The sequence below is a fragment of the Lygodium microphyllum genome, chromosome 4, assembly GCF_053477565.2.
Source record: "Lygodium microphyllum isolate KBCC chromosome 4, Lygodium_microphyllum_v1.1.10, whole genome shotgun sequence".
NCBI lineage: Eukaryota > Viridiplantae > Streptophyta > Polypodiopsida > Schizaeales > Lygodiaceae > Lygodium > Lygodium microphyllum.
Window position 1 is genome coordinate 66,414,068 of NC_141138.1, and position 20,594 is coordinate 66,434,661.

Here is a 20,594-nt window from a genome sequence, read left to right on the forward strand (position 1 = left end):
AAAAGACCCTCCTTAACCTGTAATCTTATGAAATGGCACATGCCGGAGGATGTGCAGGTTAGGAGGGGGTGAAAGTCAAAGAGTTTACTATTCGTAATATAAATCATGGGATTCTTATGAACACAGAAGAACTTCACTGGGAGTTATATGAGGAATTTGCATACAAAATTCAGCAATTATTACCCAATAACCAACTTAGTTACATATGTTCTTTTGTATTTAGCATATAATTTTCAATTGTACCATGTATATTGATGAAAAATAATTATATGGGAACCTACAACTTGGTCAGCTAGAAGTAAATGATAGTCTACAGGATAAATCACATTGATTCAAGTACAAAAATATGGTCAGAACTCAAGAAAAATGCCAAAAGTTACCAAAAGTCCACTAGGTTCACAGGGGACCTGAAGTAATAGACTAAAGTGACCAACAAGTGACCTGAGTAGGTCAAAAAGTGACCTGGGCCTGAGCAGGGAGCAGCCCGCATTTTTTGGCGCAAAATGCGGGCCACATAGCCTGATTGCAACTGGGAAAGGGCTGGAGCTATGGTGCATGCTTTGGAGCATGCAAACTAGAGATCAACAGGACCAGAAGATGAAGATGTAAACATGGTGAGAGCTCCACTTATCTGTCCATTTGGCCTGAAAAAAAATGCATGTTATGACAGTCTATAAAAGGGGAAAATCTGAGAGAAAAGGATTCAGCCTGCTCTTAGGCACGACTTCTCTCATTTTGTCTACCTCATTCTTGGTCCAATGAAGCCCGACTTGTACCCAAGTACTTGAGTGACTTTGGGGCAAGCAAAGGGTGAGGATTTTGAAGGTGTATGGGCTGTTATGGGCTGAAATAACCAGAACAGGGCAGCCCACTGTTCTTGTCCATTTTTATGAGCAAACAAGAGATTTATGTGGTTGTAATGGAAGAAAATGGCATCTTTTCATCAGGACTTTATTCATTAATGATTAGAGGAGCTTCTTCATGAGTTTATGCACTCATTTTGAGCTTGATTATGGGCTAGAATTTTCTGTTTTAGAGCAGGGCTAAAGCTAAAATTATGCTCCTCCAATGTATTTCATGTACCATTGGCCCAAATCTTAAATGTATTTGATGTCTACCAACATAGTACTTGTTTCCTAGAGTTGAAATCCATTTATGTACTCGAAATCAAAGTCATTAGAGCTTGCATTTGATATTCATATTTGGATTGAGAATCTAAAAGTATCCTTTATGTTATAAAGGAATTTGATGTAATCAAGATAGAGTTATTTCTTCCATTCATGTATGCTAAATACATAGAGAAAAAGCTTGAATTCTTCTTCCGTATCTAAATCATTTCTAAATCCTGGATCCTATTTCCCCTTCTTGAAATTTGAATCCCATACTCCTCTTCTGCACTAAGCCTCGGTGGTAGACCTTCAGCCCTTAACACGACGACACCGCCGCCTGCTCTACACATCAACTGAAGCATTCACAATTGTTAAAAAATAGTAAAATTAAACTGAAAAAAGTGAATATCTAGCTGTTTTTAGCTAAAAAATAAATAAATAGGTTGGAACTATGTCCTAACCTCAATTTAATACGAGTGCACTCTAAACTCATAAACCCCCATTAATTTAAATATGTATTTTGTGGAATCACCCACTGTGGAGTCACCCATGTGCACATTAAATTAACATGACACATGAAAAGGACAAGCGACCCCGTCAACTTCTCGCACAAGGAATCCACCTTGTGTACGAGCCTTGGCAAATAGTTTTATGGAATCCACCGCAAAACCTCATGAAATCCACCGTGGAATATGCCTCGTGGCATCATACCCCTAGGGTGGAAACAAAGTAGTCCAAAAATTATTGCAAATGAAATGCAGATGAGAAATCAATATTTGAAACCAAATTAGCAAACAAAGTAGTCCAAAAATTATTGCAAAATCTAGAATCATGATTAGAAATAATAACTTTTGGCAAACCATGGTTAGTGAAAATAGTTCTAAAAAACAATTGAGTAGCTTGAGATGCAGTTGATGTTTTCTTGCATGGAAGGAAATATGCTTGTTTGCTAAATCGATTTACAATAGACCAAATCATATCATGATTAGCTTGGGTGTTAGGCAAACCATCTATAAAATCCATTGAAATATGTTTCCATGGTTGTTTAGGAATCGGTAAAGGCATTAATAAACCATATTGCTTACCATGGTGTTGCTTAACTCTTTGACAAATTAAACACTTAGATACAAAGTTAGAAACATCAGATTCCATCTATGGCCAGTAAAAATCTTCAATCGATATACGTAAAGTAGAAATAATACCTATATGACCTTGATATAGGGGACAATGAATTTCGTGCAACACAAATGATCTAAATGGAATAGTTACACACAACCTTTTCTCATAAAACATAAATCCATCAGAATAAGACAATGAATCTATTGGAATCCACTTATTTGCAACTAATTTATTCCAATCAGCTTGAAAACTGGGGTCTTGATCATAGGTATCTTTCATAGGGATAAGGGAATCAAAAGATATAATAGAGATGTTATGGATACTTGGTCTTCTACTTAAGGCATCGGCAACAACATTCTCTTTTCCAGGTTGATATTGGATAAGTGGATAAAAACTTTGAATAAAAGCAGCCCATTTAATATGATGGTTAGAGATTGGTGGCTGACTAAGGAGATGTTTGATACTTTGTTGGTCAATTTTGATCATGAATTCAGATCCCATTAAATAGTGTTTCCATTGACGTAAAGCTTGTACTAGAGCTAACAATTCCTTATCATAGGTAGAATACTTGAGTTCAGATGGTTTACATTTGCAGCTAGAGTAGGCTATGGGATGTGTATCATACATAAGGACAGCTCCTATTCCAGATCCACTAGCATCAGTGACTACTAGGAAGAATGGTCTATTAAAGTCAGGTAATTGCAATACAGGGACATGTATTAAGGCATGTTTCAATAAATCAAAAGACTTTTGCTGATTATCGAACCAATGATACACAATACCTTTGTTTAATAATTTTGTCAAAGGCAATGCAAGCAATGAAAAATTTCTCACAAATTTTCCGTAAAAGCTAGCAAGACCTAAGAAAGAATGTAATTCATACACATTTTTAGGTATCGGTCAATTCAAAATTGCTTCTATCCTTTTAGAATCAATATTAATAGCATCAGAAGAAACAATATGTCCTAAGTATTCAATTTGGGTTTGAAAAAATTCACTCTTTTCAGGATTAGCATATAATTGATTCTCTTTCAATAATTTGAAAACCAAAGATAAATGTTCATAATTCTCATTCTCATTCTTACTGAAAATCAATATGTCATGAAAGAAAACAATTACATAATGCTGATGCTTCAAAAATATGCGATTCATCATACAACTGAATTTGGTTGGTGCATTAGTTAAACCAAAAGGCATAACAAGGAATTCATAATGACCAAATTGAGTTCTAAATGCAGTTTTGAAAATATCAGGTGTATCCAGTCGTACTTGATGATATCTAGATTTAAGATCTATCTTACTAAATATTGTGGCCCCTTGTAGTTTATCCATGAGATCGTCTACCCTAGGAATTGGATATCTATTCTTGACAGTAATCTTGTTTAGGGCACGATAATCAATGCATAGCCTATAGGTGTTATTTTTCTTCTTGACTAACAGGACAGGTTTAGCAAAAGGAGAACTACTGGGCCTAATGAGTCCTTGGGTTAACAATTCTTCAACTTGGGTTTGAAATTTTTTCTATTCAATTTGATTATGTCTATAAGGTGCTTTACATGGTGGTTGTGGACCATGAATTAAGTCTATTTTATGATCTTTAGGACGTGTAGGTGGTAAGCCACTTAGTAAGTCAGCAACAAAACAATCTTTAAATTGTGAAAGAAATTGTGCGTGTCTAGGATGCATCTGATTTTCCTTATCTTCAATTTCATTCACCCATACTAAATATGATTTGCTACCTTTTCTTAATGCATATTTAGCTTGTGTGTGACTAAGCAATGAAAAATTATCTAAAGTGTGTGCACCATGTAATGTGGTTTGTTTCCCATTAGAATGAATCTTCATTAAATGTGTTGAATAATCTATATCGGGATTATATTTATGACGCCAAGGCATTCCTAAAAGAATTCGGTAGATTGAAAAGGCACAACCAAGAAATTTTTGCGCTCAATATAATCATCAATTTTATTTTCTAAGTCATGAACTTCTTGTGTACTAGTGTTTCTAGTACCTAAGAATACAACCTTTATGTGATAATGAGTTGGAATAATATGTAAATTCAATTCTTTGACCAATTTTACAGAAATAAAATCATGTGTGCTCCCATCATCATACAAAACAATCTTTTCTTTACCATGCACAAGACATTTCATCGTTAATAAAGAATGAGGATTTGGCATACCTGGTAAAGTATCTTAAGTAGTACCGATATCATCATCGTCTTCTGTAAAATCTGGCATTTCTTCATGGTCTTCATCTTCAGTCGCTCCCAAGTAGTTGATGTGAATAGTTGGCTTTTTAGATTGACAATTCACCGCTAGATGTCTAGGTTGATTACATTTGTAGCAGACTATGGCTTTGGCTTTGAAAACATTATTGGTAATAGCTGGGAGTTTAGGTATGTTGGAATTTGGCTAGAAAGATGGCTTAGGATTTGGATTTGTGTTTGATGGTAAAGCAGCGAGTCGTGTCTAGGATTTACGAAAAGAAAATAGAACAAAGCGGTTTTGATTGAATCTTCGAAAGTTATAATTGAATTGCTTTGTACCAAAGTTACCATTAGTTGGGAATTATTGTGGTCGCTTCTCTCGTCCTCGAATTTTGTCTTTAGCATCATGGGCAAAAGATATTGCATCCTCCAGAGCCGTTGGCTTGAACATATTCACCTCCGCATAGAAGTGACCAAGCAAGACATAAACCTGCACTTGTGGATTGCCTCAGGTACATCTTTGAGCATTCAAAGTTGCAATAAGGTGTTCCAGAAACCCTCAGTATATTGTGAAATAGGCTCACAATCTCTTTTTTGCAGAAGATCCCACTGTTTGATCACTTTTTCGTGGAATTGAGGTGGAAGAAAATTCTGTAAAAATTTCTTTTGAAAAGCCTCCCAAGTAGTAGGACAATCAATACTTTTGTGGACAATAGTCCACCATAACGATGCTCTACCCACCACTAAATGGTGAGTGACACACTTGAGTTTGTCTTTTTCGGCATACTGTTCTTCATGGAAATAATCATCAAACTGATTGATAAAACCAAGAACACTCTTTCCGTCACGTAATCTATTAAAAGTATGGAATTTGAAATCTCTTTTACTTATCTTGGCTTCTTTCTTGATAGATTGTGCTTTGAGTGTCGCATCGATCGTACGTCGTATAACATCTTCGGGTTGCGGTCCATCTTGTTCGACAGTAGATTGTTGAAGAGTAGCCAATTGAGCTTGCATACAATAGTCGAAAAAATTATGAAAATTCCCCAATCGTCACTTGATGGATCTTTAAAGCACTTTTGGGGCTTGCCGCTTGAAATCGTACTGATTGCACCTGCCGCCTTCGACGGCGCCTATTTTTCCCTTGAAATTTGAATTTTTTGGCTATTTTTAAGCACTTCTTGGAGTCAAAAAATAGTTGTCAACTTCATGTCAATCTTGAAAAATTCAATCAAGAGACCATACTTTGACGACTTAGACTCTGGACCAAATAAGGTGCCAAGTCTCTTCCATGTATCATGTGAGGTCACATAGTTATCCACATGGTGGATGTAGTTGTCGTCTAGCTCCAGTTTGATAATGGCCTGAGCCTTGTCATCAAACTTTTGCCAAGTGGCTGCAAGATCCACCTCACGAGGCTTCTTTTCTTTGCCACTTGTGATGGCCTAGAGACCCTTCTTCATTAGGATAAGCTTGACGCAGGTCTGCCAGGTGTGAAATCCGACCTCCTTAAAGTGAACTGTCGGTGACCTTTGACGTTCTCTTCATTCCTCTTGAAGTTGCATCATAACTACGTCCAATTTTTGCTCCACCGTTGGTTTCGATAAATCACCTTCGGCCATTAAATCTTCCATATTTTGATTGGACATCCTGCGAAATCCCAAAGAACCTCACACACTCGAAACCTTGTTAGCGGGATGAGCGTAGCTCAAAGTTGGGTTTACAAGACTTGCTTTTTTTTTTGTATAGCTTTTTGCAATCTTTTAAAAAAAGAACGAATACAAAAATTGATGAAGTCCTTATTCCAACGAATACTTTGTCCGTGTAGACTGCGTATAGCAATTTGTTTGCTGGAAATTGGCTCTGTCAGAGTACAGGTACGAACAAGGACTTGCTAAAGCTTTCGATAGTAGTTCGGGAAGAGTTTGGTGTGAATGCCCACTAAGAAGAAGATTTAAGAGTAAGGTCTTTAAGCTTTAGTAAAGCTTAACCTTAAGCTTTTTAAAGAAAAGCTTTAACTATTCGTTTGCTAGCACACAGGGGATGGGAGTATGTTGACGTTAGATTCGGTGACAATTAGTGTATACTTTCATCGCAACCACTAAAAGTTAGGGCCTTAAGCTTCTTTTTTAAAGCTTATTAAGCTTTTAAACTTCAATTGACTTATCTCTCTTCTCTGCTAACTTTGAGAAAAAACATATTGATGAAGGAGCTTTGGAAGTGGTCCTCCATTGTTAAAGAGTGGTCCTTTGCGATCAAACAACACAATAGGGGGTTCTTCACTGCCAGGAATACGCTGGTATTGGCGACTGACTATAGAGCTTGTTCATTCTAGGAGCCTTGCCTTCATGCGAGATGGTAAGCAATTGGAAGCCTTGATCTCAACTTTGCTCTAATACCACAGGTGTACAGATTGGATGCTGGATGCCTGTGTATCGAACGTCGAAAGGTCCCCAAGAATAAAAGAACTCTACTTTAGCTCAAAAAGCAAGAAGATAGACTTGCACGACATGAAGAAACGAGACAAATTGGGTACAATCTCCCCCCATGCCTTGTGTGAGCGCTTCACAAGGCATGTATTTATAAATTTATTCATCTCAAAGCTTAAAAAATGGCCCAATTTTACAATAAGCATGATTTAGCTTTTGTGTTTGCTTTTGTCCAAATAAAGAATAAAGCGACTGGGCACCCCAAAAGTCGGGATGTACCCAAATACAGTGTCCAATAATGAAATATTTAAACTGCGCGCCTATGCGCATACAAAATAATAAATATTTGTCAAGCGCTTCAACAAGCACACCTAAATAAATATTAACGCCACGCCTTTAATAATAAGATGCGTGCCCATAAAAAATGATAATTTTTTATAGATAATTTGAATACACGCTATCGCCCAATGCTTCCCAACGCCACCATCGCCTGCTCTACACATCAATTGAAACATTCACAATTGTTAGAAAATAATAAAATTAAACTGACAAAAGTGAATACCTAGCAGTCTTCAGGTACAAAATAAATAAATAGGTTGGAACTCTGTCCTAACCTTAATTTAATACGAGTGCACTCTAAACTCATAAACGTCCATTAATTTAAATATGTATTTTGTGGAATCACCCGCTGTGGAGTCACCCACGTGCCCATTAAATTAACATGACACTCAAAAAGGACAGGCGTCCTCGTCAACTTCTTGCACAAGGAATCCACCTTGTGTACGAGCCCCGAAAAATAGTTTTACAAAATCCATCGTGGTCTCACGGAATCCACCGTGGAATATGCCTCCTGGCATCATTGATGATTGACCTTGAAGAGGGTTAACAAGTGAGATAAATATAGTGAAGGCATAGGTGGGAGGATGATGCATTAGAACTCAACATGAGTAGGGAAAGAGAATGTCTTTTCTCTCCATCATAATACATTGAGCACATGGGTCTAGATTCAACATGTAAGAAGGTATACTATGTGTTATCTAAAACTAATATTTATTTTGTTTTATTCCTTATTATTATTGCTTTGTTTCCCACTCACTCACTGACTCACTCACTCACACACTCCACATGCTAAGCCATGAGGATGCAGTTTGTGTATTTCTAGAGTAGGAGCCACATTGTTTAGGTTCATTATGGCTTAGGTATTTACGAAAACATGATAATTCTTTCCTAACTTTGCTAACTTGTTTATTAGTCCAAGCCTAAGGATTTTAGTAACAAGGGACCAGAAAAAGCAAGGGGCAGAACTCAAGCATGTTGGTTGTAGAACAGTGGCTAAAGTTCTGTAACCTGTAGCTCCTTGTTTTTTGAAACTAGTATCTAGTGTGTTTAACATACCATGAAATTTAAAAGCATAAAATATCATCCTTATATGACATGAAATAACTGTGTTTTTGGATGAGGGTCTCTTGAGATAGATTTTTAATCATGATTATGGACATGCCTATAAGTCTTTTCTAGTTCAAAAAATGCATCAATCTAGCCATCTATGGTCTAAATTCTTTGTAGTGTCATGTTTCTTTGAAAAATAAAATCCCCCTCCAACAACGGGGATTTTATTTTTGCGGGCTTTCATTTTCGTTCTTTTCTAATCAATCTCTTTTTTTCGAGCTTTTTCGTGCAACATATTCATTCTGCATATAAATAGTCTTACTACACATTGCATTTACATGAACACACATCAAGAAAACAAAACCAACGGAAAACTAGTAAAATATATTCGTGTCAAATAGTTGCAAGGTACACTCTTCCTAAAAACAAATCAAAGATCCCAATGCATGTAATCTCTTAGACAAAATCGGGCATAGTCACATGACGAAGTGTATAATAAACATATATATAAAAGTAGTAACAAAATGAAATGTCTAGAGTCTCTCGAAAAAAAAAACACACTCTCTCTCAGCATGGTACCGGTCCACACACTATGGTGGACAAACACTCCCCATAGAGCACATCATCTATTTCTAGACACATGCAATGCCTCATCTCCTCTGCACTGGCCCGCGCCAAACCACCACACCCCGCAAACACATCCAAAACATAGTCGTAGCGTTTCGTAAATGTAGCTAGTAACCACCTAACCATATCACCAATCACATATCACCAATCAAGATACAGAATCTTTGCGGCCATGCAAGTAGAAACAATGAAAATACCATACAAGGTAACCTGAGAGCAAAAACATGCAAGACTACTTACCGAAAGAAAAGATGAGACCTCTCTGCTCCGCCTCTGACAATGACACCATCAACGTCCATGGGAAAGACACAATCATCCATCATGTAGCTACGATACGCTGGAAACAATCTCTCTGAAATCTTCTCCCCAGCCTCTCTGTCGTAGCAAGGCACAACATGACCAGCACGATGCCAAAGACACACAGTAAGATCAAGTACCTATTCACGAGTGGAAATAGAATAAGTGATCCATGTTTTTATTTAAATCATGTAACATAAACTTTATTTAGAACATACAACCGTACGTTCAACGTATCCAACTTTGTTATCTTACCGCCTCTCTAGTAATGGGATGTCGATAAGCCTTGGAGTCACACATGAGTGTCCAAGTGCGGTGAAGCACAAACCCCACCCTTGCCGCATCCGTAATAAACTCACCTATATGCTCTACTAAGCACATAGTGACTAAGAATCCCTGGTCGGCCAAATACTCGCGAGCAAGGTCCATACAACCCATAACTAGACCCTTTGAGAACGTGTTCCACTTGGGAATAGTCATGCCCTCTACAAACAACATTGGCATTATGATATATGAGAAGTGAGTTTGATGTAAACCTTGTGTGATAGAAAGCATAACTTACCCAATGGGATGGGACCTAGAGCATCCACAAGCAAGCTCGTAGGAAAATCCGCAAATATCAATCGAGCCACCTCTTGACATGGAACTCCATCTTTGCTATAAAGATGCATCTTTTGTGTTGCAAAAAACTTGTTGATGCTATACACAAAACAACATAGTCATTAATGCAAAGTAACCAATGATGCAATGCTATATGCAACATGTAAATTGATGTTCTTGCAATATGTAGTTGTCATGTCTACCTATCAAGGGCAAATCTATCAATTTGGGTCACATCCACTAATAGAGCATCGACATATGTTTGATACTGGAACCCTGCAACAATTATCTCAAAGTAATTTATTTTTAATAATCATACACGAATTTCAAGTTAATATAAGACTTCTCACCTACTAAACGGGTCATAGGTCGCCTCTCCCAATTCTCTCGACCAAGAGATGAATCTGCAACAAAGGAGGTGGTGGGCGCCATAGAGGACTCTGGCACATTTTTTCTCCCTGGATTACCTTGAGTACCCTGGGTGGCACCTTTGGTAGCCTTGGTTGCTTGCTCCTCTACAGTGGTGGGTGCGGTAAGCGGTTCATGAGTATCAACTCCCTCCTTGAATCCTACATAGTATCATTCACCCTTAGACTCCCATGCATGAGCACAAAAACTATTGCTACAAAAGTGACAAGATGTTTACATAGATTGAAGTACTTACTGTCATGCAGATCTTTCTCTTGCTTAGGGATAACCCCCACAGGGTAATCCAGCCACCAAGGGCAAACACTTGCCTCCCATACCGTCAATTTTCTATCACGTAATGATGGAGAATACATAGTGTTCTCGTCACGAACATCAATCCACTCTCTTGTGAATTGCGGAGCTGCATCCAGCCTCTTCTCTTCTACACATTGTAGTATCCACCTGCAACATTCTTGCCAATTACGCAAGCAAATGCATGCAATCTAATATGAAAATCAGACACACAATCTAATATGAAAATGCATGCTAACCTATAAATCACACGTTTGGCTGAAAACGTAAGCTCTGGCATCTTCTCTGCAACATCTGAAGATTTCACTCCATCCAAGAGGTGTACAAAAGCCTACACAAGTTTCACAAGCGCTTAACATTAGCACATATACATTTTAAGAAAGAACTTAAGAAAGCAATATGAATGCACTGCATTGAGTCAACCTGCATGACATGATTCTTCATGTTAAGATTAAAGAACTCCTCAAATGAATCTGGTAGCTGTGGACCTTCTACTTGTATCCTATCAATCTGAAGTAGTGCCTCCGAATGCAAGTGAGCCCAATATGTCTCTTTCTTCATGTAAACCCGAAAGAGCTTATAATCACCAAAATGCGGGTATTGGGGGTCTTTGGCCTTTGTGAGACTCATAAGATGCAACAATATTTTTTTCCTGTGATGCACAACAATATACGCAAATAGAAAGCATTGAAGAAAAAAGCATCACATACACACACCTTGTGTTATATATACAAATTACCTTTCCGCAGGGATTTTTGAGCTTGTGAGACAATACAGCTTGTCTCTTGTGATCTTGAGCATGCTTGCATCATCCCACTTTACCCCAAATAACAACTTAAAGAACTCATCACCATTTTGGGGATTAGCAATGGATAGGTATTTGTAACCCCTATCCTTAAGGCGCTCCTCTTCCACCCTTGTAGCCTTCTCCAAACGTTTCTTCCTCTCTACCTCATTTAGACCAAGAGCCTCAAGCTTAGCAGTTTCTTTTGAGATGAAGACATGAAATTCATCCTATCATTCCAAAAAAAAACTAAATTAGAGATAGAAAAGCACATCTCATACAAGTGAGCCATAGAAAGAAAATCACCTTCCATACAAGCTGAGATATTAAACCGCAAGGAGAGTTATACCATGGAGCAACACCATGATAATACCTTGCCTCTATACTCATCTCAACCTCAGCCCACTTCCTCATGGCCGGACTCAATCTATCTAGAATGGAGTCTTTGTTTGCAATACCAAACTTTTGAAACATATACACCTCATGCGCAATATTTGGAGTAACATGAGCTCTGGCAATATTATTGAAAACAAACAAAAGCATAATATGAGAATGTAAGTGTAACATATTACAAAGAGGAGCATAGTTAAAGGAAGAAGACTTACGCGTTGGTGGTGTCTAGTGCGAGTAGTAGCTCTGCTTCCTTTGCCTTGGGCACCTCAATGAATTGGCACCGTACACTAACATGGTAGTGAGCACAGTCGGAGTACTCTGTAATTGAAAACCAACAAACATAAGAATGGGATACGAACATTCAATACTTGCATGTATAGTGGACAACTTACTTTCCTTGATGCGTTTCCACCACGTTTTAAGCCTGTGGTTTCCATCCCAAACCAAGAACTTTTTACCCTTAAGGTCTTGCCACTCTCTTCCAAGAGCCCTCTCAAAATCCTCATTTCTTTGACACCATATTGGACCCCGTTCATCTAGATTGCTAGCTGTCACAGACATGGTCTCCCCTCTCGGACCTTCAACTGACACAAGGAAGTGTCCCATAGTCTCAAGATAACCAGTGGAATCAAAGGAAGGAATCAACCACTGGGCATCATCCGTAGCAAATCTGACTGCCTCATGAGCCACTAATCTGCAAAGAGGCACAAGAGGAGGTAGCGTCCTCTTTTTTATATAAAATTGACTCAGCACATCCTTCATCAGTCCTAGAGAGACTTGCTTGCCTAAGTTCCTTGAGTGCTTCTTTTCTTTTTCATCATCATTCTCCCTTTGATCACTATCACCACTCACCTCTTCTTTGTCATCTAGACTATCATGCTGCACATTAGTCTCTGTAGGAGCAGATATTAATAAGTAAAAATAAAAAAAAGTAGCATTAAACCAATCATATTTAATACATAACACTGAACAAAGCGTCATATGTAAATGAAATGGACACATAAGTGACTACCTGTGTGCTCCGCAACCCCGTCAATTGTATTGGAGTCCCCATCCACTTGTGCTTCGTCATCAATGTAGACACATCTTTTTGGACCATGTCCTTTCTTTGTTGAAGGAGTGTCCACTGATCTCAAACGCGATGATGCTTCTTGCTCTAAGATCCGCCCAGGAACACATCCTGAACGTAGCTTCATACAGACTTCACGGCTACTATGAGGTGACACACATTTCTTTCTCTTTCTAAGCACTCTTTTAGGTGCCATAACTTTCTCTACACACTTACAAATAGATACACAATCAACCTCTTTAAGATTAACAACACAATCAATCTCTTTAAGATTAGCAACACAATCAATCTCTTTAAGGTCACGGGACAAAGCCATGGACGAAGCCACACGCTTGTGCATAAGCCCACGGATCGTCCGCGCGGACGCGGACGATTGGGGGGTTCAATCTCTTACCTTATTCTCACGAAGCATATGGGACGAAGCCACATGCTTGTATCCATGGGGGGTTCAATCTCTTACCTTGGAGGCCCGCCGGACGGCATACGGGACGGCATATGGGACAGTTGCCATGGGGCATAAGCCCACCCATCGTCCGCGTGGACGCGGACGATTGGGGGGCTTCAAGGTGTTACCTTGGAGGCCCACACGACGGCGCATACCAAATGACGGGACGGCATACAGGACGGTTGCCACGGGGCATAAGCCCACCCATCGTCCACGTGGACGCGGACGATTGGGGGGCTTCAAGGTGTTACCTTGGAGGCCCACACGACGGGACGGCATAACCAAATGATGGGACGGCATACGGGACAGTTGCCATGGGGCATAAGCCCACCCATCGTCCGCGTGGACGCGGATGATTGGGGGGCTTCAAGGTGTTACCTTGGAGGCCCACACGATGGCTTAGCCCACACGAAGCATGACCATTAACAAGCTAAAGCGTGACAAAGCTTAAGCATGACCAAAAGGCAAAAGACGAAGCGTGACCAAAAGACAAAGCGTGACAAAGCGTGACCAAAAGATGAAGCGTGACAAAGCTTAAGCAAATGACCAAGCTTAAGCCCACCCATCGTCTGCGTGGACGCGGACGATTGGGGGGCTCAAGGTGTTACCTGGGACGGACGAAGCCGTTGATTGTCGCGGATTGGGAGGCCACGGACGAGGCCACGGACGAAGCCGTTGATTGGGAGGCCACGGACGAAGCCGTTGATCGTCGCGGATGCTGCAGGAGTTACGAACGAAGCGAGAGCTGCAGGAGTTACGGACAGTCGCGCAGGATATGAAGCTGTTGTGGGGCACCGTCGTGAGCTACAGGAGCGAGAGCTACAGGAGCTACAGGAGTTACAGGAACGAAGCGAGAGCTACAGGAGCTACAGGAACGAAGCGAGAGCTACAGGAGCTACAGGAGTTGCACAGTCGCGCAGGATACGAAGCCGTTGTGGGGCACCGTCGTGAGAGCTGTAGGAGCTGTAGGAGCTGCAGGAGTTGTGGGGCACCGTCGTGAGAGAGAGACGGAGAGAGGGAGAGAAGGGAGAAGGGAGAAAGAGAAGGGAGAAAGAGAAGAGAAAGAGAAGGGAGAAGGGAGAAAGAACGGAGAAAGAGAAAGAGAAGGGAGAAGGGAGAAAGAGAGAAGGGAGAGAGAGAGAAAGAGAAGGGAGAAAGAGAAGGGAGAAGGGAGAGAGGGAGAAAGAGAAGGGAGAAGGGAGAGAGAGAGAAAGAGAAGGGAGAAAGAGAGAAGGGAGAGAAGGGAGAGAGAGGGAGGGAGAGGAGAGAGAGTGAGAGCAAAGAGAGGAGAGAGTTGAGAAAGAGAGGAGAGAGTTGAGGAGAGACTTAATAACCCTAATAAAGAAGTTAGCCGTTGATTGCGTAATTAGGTAACTAGTTGGCCGTTAAATAATTAAATAATTAATACAACATAAATAAATTATGAGTGCATAAAGGTGAAGGATGGTGGGTGGTTGAGTCGTAAATTTTTCTATTGATTTCTCTCCGCTTGTAGTGACGGTGAACTGTTGCTATATTCAGAGTTTTCTTCTCTTCATCAAATACACACTATGAGCTATATTCAGAGTTTTCTTCTCTTCATCAAATACTAACCCATCAGAGGGCACAACATGTCGAGTTTTGCTATTTTGACATGGAGACTAGCCAGTGATTGCTTAGAGCACAGGGTTTCATTAAGAAATGGGGAGATTCTTTTGAGTGAGTACTACCTACAGAATCTATTGCCTCCAACACAAAAATTCCAGGGGTTGCAAGCCGTCATAGAGAATGATGGTGGAGCAAACAATGTCACTGTGTCTCCAAGATGGGATCATGAAGGGCATGCGCACTATCTGATTGATAGTACATTATCAGCCACCTACTCTATCAGGCACTCAAGTAACTATGTGTGCATCTCTAACAGTATTGAGTCAATAGAAGATGAGATTGACAACTACATTGATTGTACTCCAGGTTGTAGCAAATCAACTCCAGTGTGTCTTGACGTACACTCAGATAACAAGAAGGATGTTGATGACAGAAATGTCGGGGAGGACCTATGTGTGGGCAGCCAAAGTGAGGACTTATCTTCCTATGATAACTCGATTGCAGCCTTCATTGAGGAGAAAGCTAGAACGAGTAGATTGAAAAAATTACTAGCGCTCTGTGGACCTCCACGAAGGGTGGATGAGCTCCCAATCGAGTATAATGGCACAATTGCTTTTGAGCTTCCAGCCACAGATAGCAAGAAACAAATGATGGGTATGGAACAAAAATATGATGGTCACGTGTGGTCGCGGCCCTCACAGACAAATATGGCAATTGAGTGCACTGTGCGCTTGAGCTATTGTCTTGGAAGTCTTCAATGTCTTAGGATCACTTGTCCTTACTACATAACAGAGGGAAAATACAATGACGTTTTTTTCCATGGTCACTTGGATAGAACCGTGAGCATGGGTTATCCTGCAAGTGAGGGAAACTCCAAGATAACATGTCACTATTGTCTTAATGTTGCTACTTGTGTAGCCATTTGCAAATGCATGATCTATTATGTGTTGCCACTGGATCCTACAATGACACGTTTGGTGATCCATGTTGGGGAGCATGCTCACAGTGTTCAACATGGCACTAAGAGGGCAACCCTTGACAAGGTGCGGAGGCTTGTGAGCACGGTCCTAAAGATCGAAAAGGGAGGCCCACGAAAAATATAGATGCTAGTCGCTCGGCAGATGTTGTTTGAATCTTTAACAAAAGAAGACGAGTCAGAGGCGACAGAGGTGGATCTTAATCATTTTCTAGAAGAAATGATGCCACTTGTGCAGAATAAAGGGTAGGCTTGTGCATTATTATTTTCTGCTTACAATGTATGTCCTGCATTTGAAATAACCCTCTAATAAACACATAGGTTCAAAGGCATTGTTTCACGAGAAAGAGCCAAACAAGGTCAGGTGGTTGGTGATGGGTATGACAACATACTTCTTTTGCAAAAACGTTGTGTCTTCCCATTTTTCCATGGAAGTAGATTTCCAGGACAAGGTGATGCCAAGGAGAAGTGCTACTTGTTTAAAATGTCCACCAAGGGACCAGCATCAGGGGTGGACTTAGTGAATCGTATGAGGCGAATTGGGACTGGAGATTTACGACGTGCATGGGTGCACTTTGATCATACCCATAGGATTGATGGGTGGGCAACTATGTCTTGTTCAGTTTATGATCACGGGTATGTGGCAACATAATGAAAGCTTTTATTGAAATTAAATTGTTGTTGATGAACACTATACTAATGTATCAATCATGAACTAGCATGAGAGCATTGCAGGTAATTGCAATATGTGAATTTAAAGAGGAGGATGAAGAGTCTCAAATCCTGTTTTGGAGAAATTTGAATTCTGTCATGGTTCAATGTGGCCATGATCCACCTCACTTTGCTGGATTTATGTCCGATGAGGCAAGTGCGAATTGGATGGCAATAAGGGCTGTGTACAATGGAGGGCCTCATAACATAATGGAAGGGAGGGAGCGTTCTTGTCTTTTTCATTGGGAGCAAAGTTTGCAAAAGCATACCAAGAAATTAGTCACTGTGGATAAACAAATGCACCACATTGAATTGTGTGAAGCATGGAGGCTAGCAACGACAACTCAACTAGCCTCACTTCAGGCCTCTGCTATCCGAGATTGGTGGGCACGAAATGTCAACAAGGAACACATCAAGGCTTTGGATAGGTGGTTGAAATGGTGGGAGCAAAGAATTGCCCACTGGGGAGGAATTGAATCTCATAAGTGTGACATTTTTTCCAGCTCATTAAGATTTGTTGCACAATGTAGCAATGGGGAGAGCTACTGATTCTATTTTTGGATTTGACTCCGCAGGCTAACAAAAGTCCTTGGGAACATGCTCAAATTCCAAGCATAAACTTATCAGAAAGTGTCCATGCTAGTTGGTTAGCAGGTGAGGGTGGAAAACGAAAGATATCACTTTATGATGCATGTGTTAGTGATGTTTTGAATGCATATATTCAATGTGCAAAGAGGTTGGGCTATACCACGGGGAGGTTTATTGGATCTAGGCCTTCTATGGAGTCTTTGTTGGCTAGTGCCAGCAAAAGGGAATCCCCAAATCCCTCCTCTGTTGCACGGGCGTTGCAAGGTGTTGTAGCTGGAAGTCCTTTGTACGAGGAGCCTATAATGCAAGGTGATAGGGAGACTGTGCAAAGAAAAAAGAAGGGAGGTGGAGCAACTGTAAGTTCTCATAGACCGGGATACGTGATGGAGTCAAGGCAAAGGAAAATCAGGGGCAGGCCGCGGAGTATACAGTTTGACGATGGAAAGATGGAAGAGATATGTATCCAAGAGGATGAGGAGATACCAATCAAGCCCTTTGCAGGTGGAGTAAGTGCACCAAATGCGGAAACGTCAACTCACGTAGAAGAGGTAGAAGTGGCACAGGAGGAGTGGGCTTTACGAAGGACACCACCTAACTGTGTGAGAAAGTGTTTTGGTATGGAGGGTAGAAAGAATTGCAGCAGCAAATTACAGAGTCGGCAAGTGGGGTTAGTCGCACCATGCTTTTGGTCTGAGAGAGCCTATAAGAACAAGGCCATTGCACAATGGATATGGTTCTGTAATCATGATGTCAAGCATACAAACGCTATGCAGAAACAAGTGATAGCATCACCAATTGTTCCATCTTTGTGGCCAGTTGATATAGGAACAAATATATCGAAGGAAGAGTGTAGCAGCCTAAGACAGGCTGGTTTCAAGTTTGCCTGCTTTAGCTTTACAGCACCACCAAGGAACGAGAAGAGCAAACCTCCTATTTCTACAGAATGTGGTTCAAGCGGGAGAAGACGCAAGTGGAGACATGGAATTTCCAAAGATGCACAAAAGAGAATAGAGGCAGCTGGTTGCATGGTTGTGACATTCTTGGAGGAGGTAGTGCAACTTGAGAGACAACATTCAGTATTTCGAGTCTTGACAGAGAGTTGTTATGATGTGCACATCAAAGAAGAGCCTAGGTGCACTTGTCCTGATTTTCAAAAAAGAGAATCTACCCAAAAGGCATTTCTTGCTTGCAAACATATGTATTATGTGTACATGCACATACTTGGCCTTCAACCCAAGGAGCACATGGTCATACATCAGCCTCCACTAACCCCCACAGACCTTGCCTTTGTGTTAGGGCAAACACGTAAGATATGCCCTGTTATGTAGGAAGCCCAACGTAAGCATGGCTCATTCATTGTTCTGGAGGACTCATCATCATGCACTTCATTAGGGTGTGACATGTCCTTTTTGTTACATGAAGATCTTGGAACCTTTCTAGATATTGTACTCCTTTTGGGTAATGCAAAACTTTGGAATGTTATTATTTGTTGTGATTATTCAACACCATTGCTCCCTTTATTGTGAATGGGTTAGTAATGCATGATGCGCAATATATTTTTGACATGTCATTTGTAGAAAGCATCCAAGGTTGTTTCAAAAAGCTCTAAAAATCAATTTCAATTGCAAAAGCACAAAATCAAAAGCTTGAAAAAATAACACACCCTCCAACAACATGTACCACAATCTCTTTGGCTTCCCTTGGCTTGAGATTAGCTGCTACCACCTATATGAGACAATTCCAAAGAGTCATAATACTATCCATGATTTTTCCATAGCAACGAGTAGCTCGGCATCTACCTCTACCTATGTTAGCGTAGAGTGTATTTTCTGAATATTTCTTCCTTCATAAAAAGATGTATTTTGTGGTTTGTGATTGCTTGTATTCCTCGCTAGTGCTAATTAATTGTGAAAAATTGTGCAAGTACCAATCTAACTCTTTATTCTTAATTTGCTTGAAATTTCTTACAATCCAATCAACCATCTCACTATCTAAGTGCTATTAAAGATCATGAAAAAGTCTGTTATTTTGTCAAATTTAGAATTTCCCTCCTAGCATTAACTTGAGGGAAGATTTGAGACTTAAGCAAGGCTTGAACATCACTCATGTCTTATTATGCTTCTAATAGGGCTCTAACTAAAGTAGGTAAGCTTAAATCTCTTTTGCATAGATCCCACCTTCAATAGTAGTGATCTCCCATCATAGCTACCCAATTTATAATATGAAAGTATCATTTACAAAAAGTTTGTTAAACTATATGACAAAAAAGCTTTTTAAATATTTATACTTTGAGATTATATAGGGATAACTATGATGGAATATCACTACTTATTGTAGGTTGGCTCTATCTAATAGAAATTTGAGAAAAGGCTCTTTAAGAAAAAATCCAAAATATCACAATAATGAAACCCAAGTAGCATTTGGTCTTGTTATGTACGAGGAAATAGAAGAAGTATCTTCTCAAAATATCCAATGTATGCACCATTTCATGTTTTAAAATTTGCATGGTTTAAATAATTCAATTTAATTGATTGTTGATGTGTGGATGATATATACTATCTTAGGTTGTAGAACTTGTACTTTGCAATCCAAGTGTTGTGTGAAAATTTTAATACTATGTGGGTTCTATTTGTATAAATAGCTCCCAACAATGAGCATGCAAGAAAGTAGGCCCCCTCCCCCAAAAGAAAAAAGAAAACAACAAAGAGCTATTGGTAGCAAAACTCTGACTAGAGCCATAGGTCTGCAACTTTTTGCATAGCTCCCTATTTGCAACGAGTGTATTTATATTCACATTAAAAAACATGTGAAAATTACAAACATTACATCTAGGTGATTGTTTGAATTGCATGAACTTTGTAGTTTGAGCACATTTAGAAATGCACAAAACCTCATGCTTATATGTCATGGAATAAATGCGATCTTGGACGTAGGTCTTCTGAAAGGCGTTTATAATGACCATAGCATCAAGATCGTCGTTGGGTTTTGGCCTGAAAATCACTATCAATTTTGATTGAAGGACATAATGAATGATATATATTCTTAAAACATATTTAGTGCACTCTGCAACCCTTAAATTCATGGGCCACTTCAATCCATAGTGAGACATTTGTTCCTTATACAAATCAATTTCTTTTTTAAATCATGCTTAATGTATTTATTAGTGTCAAGAACTAGAAATATGATACAAAATGGTTAACTTTGAACTCACCCTAGATTGAAGGATAGGTGGGGAAACTCTCTAAAGAATAATAGAGCTTTGAAATGAACAAAAGTGCCTAACTCTCTTTAATACTCTAGGCTTAAAAGTTTCAAGACCACTATTAAAAATTAGAATGGGTCTCTTTGACAAGGATTGAAAATGGTGGGTGGAAAGGGGTATAAAATTCAGAAAACTAAGGCTGCCCAAGTGATAGGTTATGGGCCTTATGTGAGTATTGCTCAGACTATCAATATGTAGTCCACTTGGAGCTTCTGGCCTTAAAACTACTATTGATTTTTATTGAAGGGAATAAGGAATGCTATACATACATTATAGCATT

General features: G+C 39.8%; 2 protein-coding genes across 2 annotated transcripts; both read right to left on the reverse strand.

Annotated features, from left to right (window-relative positions):
• Positions 1-574: 574 nt before the first annotated feature.
• On the reverse strand, positions 575-12,170 carry LOC148037127 (uncharacterized). The gene is made up of 4 exons (XM_087677073.1): positions 11,889-12,170; positions 9,123-9,257; positions 8,905-9,000; positions 575-644 (listed from the first exon to the last, which is right to left on the reverse strand). Exons 1-4 carry the CDS (start codon positions 12,035-12,037, stop codon positions 575-577), a joined length of 450 nt encoding a protein of 149 aa, XP_087533199.1. The 5' UTR covers positions 12,038-12,170.
• Positions 9,367-10,561, reverse strand: LOC148037128 (uncharacterized). Its single transcript, XM_087677017.1, has 5 exons — positions 10,444-10,561; positions 10,130-10,348; positions 9,983-10,055; positions 9,812-9,878; positions 9,367-9,441 (listed from the first exon to the last, which is right to left on the reverse strand). Exons 1-5 carry the CDS (start codon positions 10,559-10,561, stop codon positions 9,367-9,369), a joined length of 552 nt encoding a protein of 183 aa, XP_087533143.1.
• Positions 12,171-20,594: the final 8,424 nt, after the last annotated feature.